The sequence below is a fragment of the Boleophthalmus pectinirostris genome, unplaced genomic scaffold (assembly GCF_026225935.1).
Source record: "Boleophthalmus pectinirostris isolate CB_2022bp ecotype Guang Dong unplaced genomic scaffold, ASM2622593v1 HiC_scaffold_18, whole genome shotgun sequence".
NCBI lineage: Eukaryota > Metazoa > Chordata > Actinopteri > Gobiiformes > Gobiidae > Boleophthalmus > Boleophthalmus pectinirostris.
Window position 1 is genome coordinate 31,882,199 of NW_026571133.1, and position 12,524 is coordinate 31,894,722.

The 12,524-nt window shown below is 38.6% G+C and overlaps 1 protein-coding gene across 1 annotated transcript in view; it reads left to right on the top strand.

Moving 5' to 3' along the window:
• Positions 1-11,442: 11,442 nt before the first annotated feature.
• The window catches only part of mmp17a (matrix metallopeptidase 17a), a 231,521-nt gene continuing 230,439 nt past the window's right edge, over positions 11,443-12,524 (top strand). The window contains exon 1 of the mRNA XM_055154141.1: positions 11,443-11,675. Within this exon, the coding sequence (XP_055010116.1) occupies positions 11,538-11,675 (138 nt within the window). The 5' untranslated portion in view covers positions 11,443-11,537. The remainder of the gene's footprint in view (positions 11,676-12,524) is intronic.

Sequence of the window (12,524 nt, forward strand, 5' to 3'; positions counted from 1 at the left end):
GGTTAAATTTAAAAAAGTACAGCCTACCGTCGAGCGAACAAATCCTAATGCTGTGAGGTCAGATGGTTTCTACGAAGTGAAACCGGTTGATGAATCAGGCTACTTTAATATATAGCTGCTTTTGCAACACTACGTTAGGGCTGGGCATCATTAAGAAGATGTCGATACGATACATATGTTGATACATAGGCCAAGATACAGTACATTTTTCGATACATTGAGCTTTCGATTCAATATAATTTGATACGATATATTTCAAATTGATTCAATATGGTTTAGTGAAAAAGGCTAAATCATGGATGTGATACTAAAAGTCTGCTAAGTCTAATAAGTTTGGGCAAAATTAAGATGAAAAACACCAATATATTTCAATATTTTTGCAAACTCCTACATTACATGACGCAAATTTGAACAAGAATAAATAAAAACTTTGCTATTTTAGGTGGAATACTCAAGTCCAACTGCTCCTTCCCCTCTGTCGTGCTCACTAACCGGCCTGCCGTCACATTTCATTACTGCGATCTGACACTGCACTCCCACCACAAATGTAATCAGGCGTATAATCACACTATTGCTACTAACAACAACTGAAAATGCACTGTGCGATCAATATGCAAAACAATACAAGCACCTGGTACATTCGATTTATAACCAGAGACGGGTCAGACCGCACACTGCATGCTTTCAACTTATTAATATTGCTTTAGCGCTATAAGCCAACGGGATTAACTATGCATTTCTGTGTAGTGGAGCTATATGCAAAAATAAACTGCCATGCAAAACTAGGAAGCCAATAAATGAAATCATCTGGCAGTGAGTTATGTTTTAATATGCATGACCGATAGAGGCTGTTTAAATTACTTGAGTATAAAGTTGGACGTGAAATTGAGAATCCAGGGCCAGTACCAGTATACATATAAAATATCAGTTTCGGGGGAAAAACATGGTTGACATTTGACTTGGAAAACTTAGATTTTAATAGTTTAACACTTGTGCAACTTTACCCATATTTTGGCTTAGACATGTCATCTTAAGTTTGTCATGCTGCAGCTCAGATCAAATTTGTGTAAGCAAGTACAAATGTACAGTTAAAGGTGCATTGTGTAACTTTTCTGGAGGAGGGTCCATCACCTGCTTGATGTTGAGATGGTATGGTTTGCCTGGAATGTCATGCAGTGTGGCATTAAATATATCTAGCACAATGGAGACAGGTGATGCCACTAGGCCATGTTACAGGTCTCTGGAGAGGTATTTTTAACAATAAAAATCGTTATAAATAAAATGCACAATAAGTTTAAAGTCCAGGCACCCCTATTTTTTCTGTGTAGCTGAGCAAAATTTGTCTTACCTTAATACAGATATATTGTTAAATTGAAGCGCTCTCTGTACTGTCTGTATGCAATTATAAAGCATTTTATTGTCAGAAATCAGAATATCAGGAAGTGCACCGTAGCATGCAAATTTCTGTGTGCTTCCAAGAACTGCTAAATTTTTATCTGGTCTCTGAAAGTTGTGAAAAGCGCCTAGAACCTGACCCTGGTGAAAAATTAAGATGCTCTGAATACATAAGGCAAGTGAGGAATAACATTGGACTTCAGCACACATTTAAAATTGAGTTTTATTTTTTACATTTCTAAGATGGCATAATACATGTACTGCACCTTTAATGCCATAGTGTGGAACAGGTAAATGAAATAACATCTCCATGGAGACAAGCAGGTGTTGGAACCTGCCCTGCCCCCCCCAATCGTTCCCCCACCACCTTTAAACAAAAAAAATATATATTCTTAGTAATGCACGACTCCATTTCAAACAATTGTCACCTTTTCTTACCCCATTTCATTCAGAGATCACATTTTAGTGGCAAGTTAATTTCTTTCCCTTCACTTGAGAGTAATATTTAATTAACTATATAATGAACATGTTATCTCAGCAGGCAGCAGTGTCTCAGCTTTCCGACAGAATGGCTGATAAAAAGGCATTAGACATTGTTAGAGCGTCGTGGACATGGAGAGGGCCCTGTGCCTGTGGAGTCTCTATAGGAGGCCAGAGGAGACTGGATAATGCTGCACTGATGAACGGCGTTGCCAGTGCACCTGCGGACCCCGTCACGAAGAGCTGTTGAACTAAATCATGGAAGACTTACACCAACATGATGCACATTTTCTATCTGAGCGCTTAGTGAAGGCAGGCAGGAGCAGGTGGAGCCTGACCGCACCATGGTGACACTCACAAGATCAGCCAGAGACAAACAAAAACAGGAGGTGTGTGTGCGAGTGTATGTCCATGTGCGTGTGTGTGTGTGTGTGTGTGGAGTGCTTCTGTAGGGAAATGTTAGACAAGAGGATTCTGTCAGTCTACATGATGTCCTTGTTTGTTGGAGGTAAACGTGGTAGAAAATGTAGGCCTTTATGTTTATATTGAGAATAATGGGCCTTGTTTCCACTGGTTTGTTAGATGCAGATTGGTACAGTCTTAAAAGTGTTTGCACTGTTTTAAAGCAGAATTAAATAAATATTTTTTACTTTATTAAAAGTTCTTTTAATGAATAAAGGTTGGATTTTGTGGCATTTTTTGGCAATTTTCAGATCAGATTATTTTTTCTCATCTTAAAATCCTTGAGTTGTTTAAAAACAGTTTTTAAATAATTCACTTTATCATTCTGCTCCTGTCTGCTGTAGCTGCTCTGGCTCTGTTTGGGCAGAGCAGGCACGTGGTACTGCACATGGTTGGTGGGCAGGACCATGTTTAGCCCATGGGTCGTGACACCGGGTCGTTCTAGTGATTCACACACAAGTCACCAAAAACTGATCTGATCTTTAGATGAACTGTCAGACTTCAACTATATACTGTATGTTGAGCCGACATGCTTCGCTAAACAAAGCTAGCAAATGTTGTTACTGTTCCACATGTTTGCGTAGCAGCATAGTTTCCTCTTTCTTGACTTCCTGTCTAACTTGTAGCCTGTTATCACTGCAGCAGACACATTTAAATCCTCAAGGTTTGGCTATAAATTTTAAAATGGATTTTCAAATTTCAGTACATTTAAAGTGTGAACCGTGATGTAACTTAAACAACTTTAAAGCAACATCATGTAACTTTCTGAAGGTGGCACATCATCTGCATTCCATGGAAACAGAAAGTTAAGACTTAGACTTTGAAAAAAATATTTTATGCCATATTATGGAATATTATAGGACATGGTGTTCCTCCTCCAGCCAATTAGGGAGTTAGATGTACAGAGGAAATAATAGCTGCTATATTGAAAATAAAATAGGATGATTACAGTGGTGATCATGAAAGCAGCACTCATGTTTAACATATGAAGAGCACACAAAGAGCAGAGCAGCACTGAGGCTTTTAATGGGGCTGTGTGAAGTACCACTAAATAACCTTTTTCCATGGCTTCTGTAAATGCTTTGAAGGGTAGGTTTATTTTTGTACTTAGAGAAATCTGTGTACATATAGGCTACATGCGTTAATGGCAATGTTCTGTTTTAAATGTGCTGTACCCTTTATTTTATTTTTTTATTTTTTTAAAGATCTATAGTTAGTTGATAGTAGCCCAAATAAAGTCCCAACTGGTTCCAAATGATTTTACATAGAAGTCACCTCTGTATAACTGCTGCAGTGAGCCTTGTTATTTTGATCTTCAAATGTTCTTATTATCCCGCTCTACTTGATCCTTGTTTTTATTTCTATATCTATGTACCTAAACTGATGTTAGAAAATGCGTATAGGGCCTTTATTAGCCTTATTATTTTATGTGAACTGTTTCATTTTCTCACATTTGGGTACTGATTTTTGTGTCATATCTTTATTCTTTCTTTTTAGTTGGTGTGTCAGGATGTCCCGGAGCAGCACAGGAGACCACTGAACTACACCTTGTGTGAGTTGTAAAGTGCTGTTGCTTCAGATGTAACAAAACATGACTTGAAATACATATGAACAGAGTAAACCTATAAAAACTTTGAGTGTGAGAGAAGATAAGAATGTGTAGAATGTTACAGTTGCGTCACATGAAATAAATGCTCAGTGCTCACTTATTTCAAAATGTGAAAGTGTTGTGATTGTGATTAGATTAACAATTTATGTTATAATAGGATTATTTTCAGAGAGCATACTTAAACAGGGCCAGGAGAATTAACATTTGAAAGAAGACCGACATATGAACTGATAAACTAATAAAAAGAATCTCACACATTTTAAAACATGTTTGGAGAGGTCTAGTCTACAAAGACAGAACATTTTTGTATCACTTGAATATGCATGTAACTTTCCTGGTCCTCTTTGCTTGCTTTACACATATCTGTGTCTATTTAGACAAGCAGGTGATGCCACCTGGCCAACTGACAGGTCAGATCTGTGGAGGTTGAGTAAAAATACATGTTTTTCAGTGTGGTTTTGTGCAGTGAAAAACACCTTTGACCCAAAATCGATGCCATGGGTTATATTCCAGACAACATCTATGTGGAGCAAACAAGTACTAACCTCTCAAAAAAATAAAAAATTGTGAAGTACCCCCAAACCCTAACCCTTTAAGTAGTAACAGTTTATGCAATTTGATCATATGATTATGAATGTTTTATGCTCTCTGTGTAATATTTCATAACAAACATGAATCAATTTGTTCAAACAGGGAGCAGTGAAAAATAAACACATTAGTTGGTAAACTCCCCCCACAGTCCCCAGGAGACTAAGCATTCATTTCTACTACGAGCCACTAATCTATGAAACAGTTTGCATTACACAAAGCCAAATCTTGGATCTTATCTAATAAATCTTTTTTCCCAAGATTTCAAATCTCTTTTAAGCCCTTCCTGTGAGTGCACAGTTGGCAAGTGATTTAAAGTACAATTCTTTAAGCTAGTCATATTTAAAGCCCTTCCAGTTATGTTCATTTTGTATATTACTGTAAACTCTGTAGGTATCCTGCTTTCTTAAAATGTGCATTCATCACTAACTAACATACATTTAATTTCTGCGCATTATTTGCAGCAGTATTATTACCATTTGTTAGTTCTTACTGTATTCCAGGTATTCTTGAAGATCAGAGGTCACTAGTTTTAGAATTCAGTTAGATGTTTTGCCAGAGTTATTTCTCTCTGAAATACTAAGTCTTTTTAATGTTAAGATGTAGAACTTAGAACACAGAAATTCTACCTTCAAAAACAGCCGTGGAAGGCAGCATAATTTGGTAAAAACATTGGGACACATTTTTACAATGTGTTGTTGTAATGCATTATTGGAGGAAGAGTACCCTATTTTTTGGACTACAAGTTGCACTTTTTTCATGGTTTAGGTGGTTCTGCGAGTTACTCTCAGGTGCGACGTATATATATAAATATATAATTTCCTATGATCATTATCTTCATACTGACAACCGTGAGAGGGCGCTCTAGGCTTGTGTGCCAGTATCTGTTACTTCTATTGCCCCAGTATCCCTGTCACTTGGCGCTCTGCTGCGCATGTCGGCTGCAGAAAGAGTCACTGTTCTGTCTGGTATCATGCCAGTGTCTTGTAGGATTTCAGCAGATTTCAGACTCTCCCGGAGGCGAGGCTAGTTGTATTGATCTGGTATCAGTGGATGTCTGGCTACTGAAGTTTGAGATGTTTACGTACTCACCTGCATTTAACGCGTACTGAATTTTAACACTTATCCCATTCTCTAATGTTAAATTAGCATCATAACTTATTTTATCACTTGGTGATAAACTGTTAATCATATTCTGAAAACGTTCTTATAGCTGAAAACGGTAATTGAGCAGCAGAAAGAAAATTTGGAGTGAGTGAGAAACTTTTGAGGGACTGGCGAAAAGTGGAGGATACTCTAACAGCAATGAAGAAAACAAAAAAAAGCTAATCACAGGCTAAAAGCTAGATTTAGCTAGAGTTGCTCACTTATCATTTCAAATCAGAAACACTGATACTGACACTGAGGATTAAGAATTCAATGGATTCGTGATTCGGAGTGAGATGGAGAGTTTGTTGAATTTGTTATGTTCAGTTGTTTATCCTCTAGTTATCTGAATAACTGTTCATATGTTACGTTAACATACGTCTGGTATGTTCAACTTGTTGTTCTCTTTTCTATTATTACTATAACTTGCCTTTCAAGATGAAATTTGTGTTGTTGGTCTCCCGACTTTCCCCCCCAAAAATCTGATTATAATCCAGTGTGACTTACATATGTTTTTTTCTTCATTATGCATTTTTTGGCTGGTGCAACTTACAGTCTGGAAAATACAGTATTCTTATATTCTACAACTATCCAAAATGTGCTTGTCGTTGATTCTAACATAAAGACAAAGCAGAGTGGTAGACCATGTCAGGATTTCAGTGGCTCTTGGGGGGTTGCCATAACACTGACAGTTCTATAGTCTACTCATCACTTTTTTGTTTGTGTTTTTCTAATTGTAACTTAATACATTTGTAGTAATATTCTAAGTACTAAGAAACCCAAGTATAATCACCAAATGTTTCACAGTTGATAGTTTGCCATAGTTTGCCTAACACCCACGTTGGGGAGTAGGATTCATGTATGTCTATGGTGGAATGTTCATTTGTTACCATTGCACACAGCAGACACAGCAAAATACCTTTTTAAATTGTCTGAAAACTCAAGAAAAATTGCAAAATGGATACAATACATTACAATACAAACAGAAGCTTATGATCAATGAAGCATTCATGGTGCTGTTTTGATTTTCCACAAAAAACAGTTATACTAGCTAGCTTGTAACGGCAATGTTTTTTTAGAGGGACTTGTTAAATAGTACAAATCGACTCTCCTGTTGTACTTCCACCTAAATCGGTTCTTTACAGTCAGATTATGTTAAAACAAAGCAAGATTAAAGTCTAACATGAACACCAGCTGCAAAGTATCAATAATCCAGAATCAAAGCAACAAGCAAAAACCATCCATATTTAGTCACACATATTCATAGCCGTAGTTTTAACCGGACTTTTCAATTTGCAGCTCAAGCTCGCGACAGAAAGCCTCTCATCTATTACCAGGAGTGCTGCATCACATTGTTGGCTTGATGAATAGAAGGACCCTTATGCAAAGCTGACAGGGTGAATGCTAAATCCATAAGTTATGAATGAACACAAACAATTACTAAGAAGCAGAGACCTTGTAATCAAACAGCACCCTGCCAGGCAACAAGCATTCCCATCCATCCACTGTGAGCGATCGGCAGCCCAAGCAATTTACAATATGTACTCATCCACCGGCTCAAGTCTTGGCACGCGGAGCACGGATCACTCGGAGCAATACACTTCCACAAATATTAAAATTAAAAATTCATCCAAGCTCTCAGTCTTTAATGAGTTTTTCAATAATTACAAAGCCCCACCTGAAGTAGTGAGTTAAGCAGGCTCAAGGTGTACGTATAGATTTCAGAGCCACGGGGGAGGGAACAGTCTCACCTTGTGCTTTCATCAAAATGGCAGACGCAGTTCCCTTCGCCAGCAGAGAGTCTCCAAGACACACATGCTGCTGTTATTATGGCTGAGAGGAATGACTGGGAGTACAGAAGAAGAGATAGCCATAAGGTTTAAGTTGATTGAGTGAGGAATCCACAGCTGCCTCTGTCCTTCGGGGCCACGGAGACATTTGAGGTAAATATAAAAGTTGGAAATGTCTTTCAAAGGGCCCATTTTACACTCCTTTTTTGATCTATGTTGTAATGTTGTTTCCTCATCAAAAACATACCTGGGGTGATGTCATGTGGTAATAGACTCTACTGAACAACTGTAAAAGGTAGCTGAAAACTACCACTACATGACATCACAGGATGGAACAGAGCATTTTGAGCTTTGGATATATAGACAGACTAATAAAGAGTTACTCAAACGTGTGTGAATGAAACAAAGCACAACTCCAGGTATGTTTTTGATGAGGTAACATTATAACATGGCTCACATGGCTTACAAGAGGCAATTTTGTGTAGTAGAGGAGCTTTTAAATACTTTTCATTCATTCTGGAGCATCGTTTGTAACTATACCATTAGGATGTTTTGTTTCTGTGTGAGCTCCATTTTAGATAAAGAATGATTGATGATGAATTCTGAACACTGTTTTGGGCATATTATGTACTACGAGACTAATGTGTTATTGTCTCTTAGCAATTCATTTTTAAGAGAATAATTATCTAAGTTTAAGGTGGAGAGTCCTTGGAGATCAACTATTTCGGTGTCTTGTTCATGACGGAGCATGAGATTGATAGGTGGATCAGTGCAGTATCGGCAGTGATGCATCGCTGTGTTGGACCGTTGTGGTGAAGAAGAAGCTGAGTCAAAAGGCAGCACTCTTAATCTGCTTTCCTACCCTCGCCTATGGTTACGAGGTTTGGGTAGTGACCGAAAGAAAAGATTAGGCTGTGTGCTCCTTTAGAGATAGGATGAGGAGCACAGTCACACGGAAGGAGCTCGGAGAAGAGCCGCTGCTCCTCCATGTCGAGAGGAGCAGCTGAGGTGGCTTGAACATCTGTTCCAGATGCCTCCTGAATCAGGAATCAATCTCTAGTGAACTTTAGATAAAAAGTGTTAAGTTGAAAACTACAGCGACATCACAAGGTGGAACAGACCATTTTGAGCTTTGGCGATGTAGACAGACTAATAATTAAGTTACGCAAACATGTGTGGATGAAACAAAACTCATCTCCAGGTATGTTTTTAAAGCTAAAGAGTCATAGTGTTTAGGCAAGACTCTTCACCCACATTGCCTTGCAAGAAAGTAGAGTCTGTATGAGTTTAGGTGGTGGTCGGAGGGGCCCATGGCGGATTGGCAGCCTAACTTCCATCAGTTTACCCCAGGGCAATACATAAACACAATACTGGCTACAGGAGTGTGAAGGGAATGAATAATGTTCTGTAAAGTACAGTGGGTGTCTTCAAAGGCGCTATATAAATGAAAGAATAATTAATTCATTAATATGAAACCTTTAAAAAATAACACAATGTTGAATGTAAATCTACTCTCATGCTATGACAAAGGTATCTGCTTCAATACACCGGACTGGCTTAACGCTCCCTTGTTTTCACAGCCATTGTCTAAAATCCTTCAGCTAACACAGTGACGCTTATGACTCTGTTTAATATGTAAATGTCCTATCTGCCTGATCAATGTAATTTGAGTGTGTGGCCGATCATGCCTATGCTTTCATTAGGCCCTTCTGTTGGCTGCGTCAGACGCTGTGGTACCACCAAGGAGAGCGCTGACTCATTAGCAATAGTGCAACGAGGTTAAACACACTGTCAATCAAAGATGACAAAGAAAATGTCAGACGCCGATGTGTGTGTATGTGAGTGTGCCTGTGCGTGTGTGGTACTGAGTATGTACAAAGATTTTAGTTATGGTCACGTCTTTCACCTTGATGTAGCGGAGTTCGCTACAGCGTCCCTTGAAGTGCTTCCAATTGTTTTAAAGCTCGTCACTTTGATGTATTTTTCTGCAGTCCTGAGAGACAGCTGTGTGTTAGACAAGGGTCATGCGCAGGTCACGAGGATTAAAAGTGTCATTCTTAAAGGTGCATTATGTAATATTTCTGGTGGGGGTCTATCACCTGCTCGTCTCCATGGAAATGTCTTGATGTGCCTGACGTGTTCTACAGTATGGAGTTAAAAGTATCAATAGGCATGCATTCACTTATAGATGCTTTATTGCTTACAATAATTCAGTTGGGTCCACCTCTCCACAGATCTGAAGAGTAAGTTGGACTTGTCACCTTCAGTTCAAAGCCATACTGCTGTACATTCCAGACAAAGCAAAACAATTACTACGGAAACAAGAAAAGAAAGGCTACATGAAGTGGTGCACTTTTAAGAGTAATGGTAATTGTTTATACAGTTGAGAGCTGTATACTTTCCCCTTCATCCTAGGAATGAAATTTGGTTCTAAATATTAATACAGAAATAAAATTTAAAAAAATGCATCATTATGTATTACTTTGGCTTACTTTTTTTTTTTTTTTTTTTTTTTTTTTTTTTTTTTAACAATTATTGATTATTTATCCATCTATCTGAAGGCCTAAATATATAAATAAATAAATGTCTCTGAAAAAAAAAAAAAAAAAAAAAAAAAAAAAGAAAACTGAATTACGGGTAATGACTTAAGAGATTCTTTTGTACGTGTCTGAATCCCATAAAGCAGGCATGGCTGATTGTATGGGCCGTCACTTTGTTCATTATAAATGTGATACGACACATTTGCAGCGCAGTGCGTCACTCTGGGCGGTGGACACGGTTTAATTACCTGCTTTGGGAGATTACATAGCTGTGATGAATAATGATGAAAGGTCGATCACATTCAGTGGAAGCCTTCTGAAGACTACTGTAAATTCTACCACAGCGGTTGAGAGTCAATGCTACAGAAATCTGCAAACATGGCATAGGATATAACATAAACATAATTTCAAAATAAAAGAACCGAGCTTCAGCAGTAAATTACAGTGTTCATTAATTCAAAATTGTGGTTCAGATTTGGAGAAGAGTACTATTTCTGACAAGTTGCCCTACCATTGAAAGACTGGGTAAATTTCACTTTAGGGTAATGACATTATGAGACCACCTTAGCCATGTGCAGTTTTATAAAGGACACATTAGTTTACTTTCAAACAGTTTCTTTAATGACAGTGTTATTATAAATATAAAGAAAAAGTGTGAAAGAAGGTGACTGAAGACATGAGGATTTGCTGCATGATTGGAACGCAACACATTAAACTTATCACTGCAAAAGAAAAATAATAATAAAAAGTGGAACAAAACCCTACTTAAATCCACTGTGCTATAGACTAGTACTATGTATCTTGATTATAAGTTAAATTAGACCTGCTCATGACTAAAATTGGCCTAGAACTGTAATATCATTGCGTGATTTCTGACTAGTCTTCAAATTAGAATAGATTGACTAACTAAGCCTAATAATCTAATAACCAGGTATGTTATAAGTCTAAATCAAATGATAGGCTTAAGAATTGTAATTAGAAAAAAAAAAAAAAAAGTCAGTTGAAGTCTTCTGCAAACGTCATATTTTGTTTTGCTTCATATTTTATCAACCATGAATTTGATTTTGAAGCCCCGTTTTGATCCTTTTTCCAACATTGAGCTTTTATTTTGAAATCCACCCCCCGGATTCGTCTTTCCTCTTTCTGTGTAGCTTGATATTGGCTGTCGTTGCTGCTTTGGCGCCGCACGCTGCCTCTTCACTGGAGAAGCGGCTGCTGAGAGGAGCTTCTTCTCTGTGGATTTACCTGACAGGAACTTCTATCCACTTTTACGCGCCGCTGTGCCACTGCGCGACACTTCGAGACGCACTTTGTTCAAACTAACCCGCCGTCCCCGTCTGCGCTCTGCTTGTGTTCATGTGTTTTATGTGGCTGCGCTCCACAGTGAGGTAGACTTTTTCTTATTTATTTATTTTTATTTTTATTTTTTTTTTTACCCGGAGCGTGCGTTCAGATTTACCCCGTGGATGCTGCTGCTTTGGGGCTTGATTTGTGAGCCCTGCGGGACCAACCTGACATAAGGGCACCATGGTTTCGCTGTCTCTCCGCACTTGTTTGAGGAATATGCGCCCGGAGATGCTGCTCGTTTTGCCGGTGTTGTGGTTGCTTTTACCCCTGACCGGAGCGGCTCCCTCTCAGAGCTCGGAGCAGCTGGACACCGGGGTGGTAAGTGTCAAATCTTTACTTACTGAAAGGTTAAAGTTTTCCTGGTAACGCCATTTGTTTTAATTATGCACCTTTGGATCAGTTTGCGTGGGCTTCCTCTTTTGGCACCCGAAAGCAAGAGCTGTCTTCTCTTATACTTGCACTGAATTTTAACTCTGCTCTGCAGCCCGAGAGCTGTGGAAGCGCACGCTGTTAGTGCAAAAAATGCATGCACCACACAGGAGAAGCGGAATCTCCAATAGGAAGAAATAACGTAAAAAATCAATCCATGTGTTCCTCTGTCTGAAAGATAAATGTACGTAGAAGGATTTGCCTCGGCGTCATATCGACTCCTCTCTATGCTGTGCTCATCCAGCGTGGAGGAGACGGGGGAACTCTATATGGAAGGTGATTTTAATCCACATGGGATATTTGATGTTTTCTAGGAAGTGTTTGGATGCACTGAGATGAAAGAAGTTCAGGGAAGGCTACGGTTAACATTTATTATTGTTTTTAAGGGGGCAAGGAAGTCATTGTAGTTATCAGTAAAAGGTGCATTGTGTAATTTTTCTGGTGGAGGGTCCCGTCACCTTGTTTCTATGGATATGTCATTGTTCTGCCCAGAATGTTCCACAGAATGTCATGAAACAGCTCTACCTTACATGCATTCAATTACAGGTGGTTTTATAGCTCATCGAGAAAAAACAGACATTCTGACTGTGAGTGGGCTTGCCTCTCCACAGATCTGGTCTGTCTCCATGAAGATAGAAAGGTTTAATGCCACACTTTGAAACTATAATATCTGTATGGAGAAAAAAACATTTGACGGACCCTCCACCAGAAACGTTACACAGTGCACCTTTAAATGAT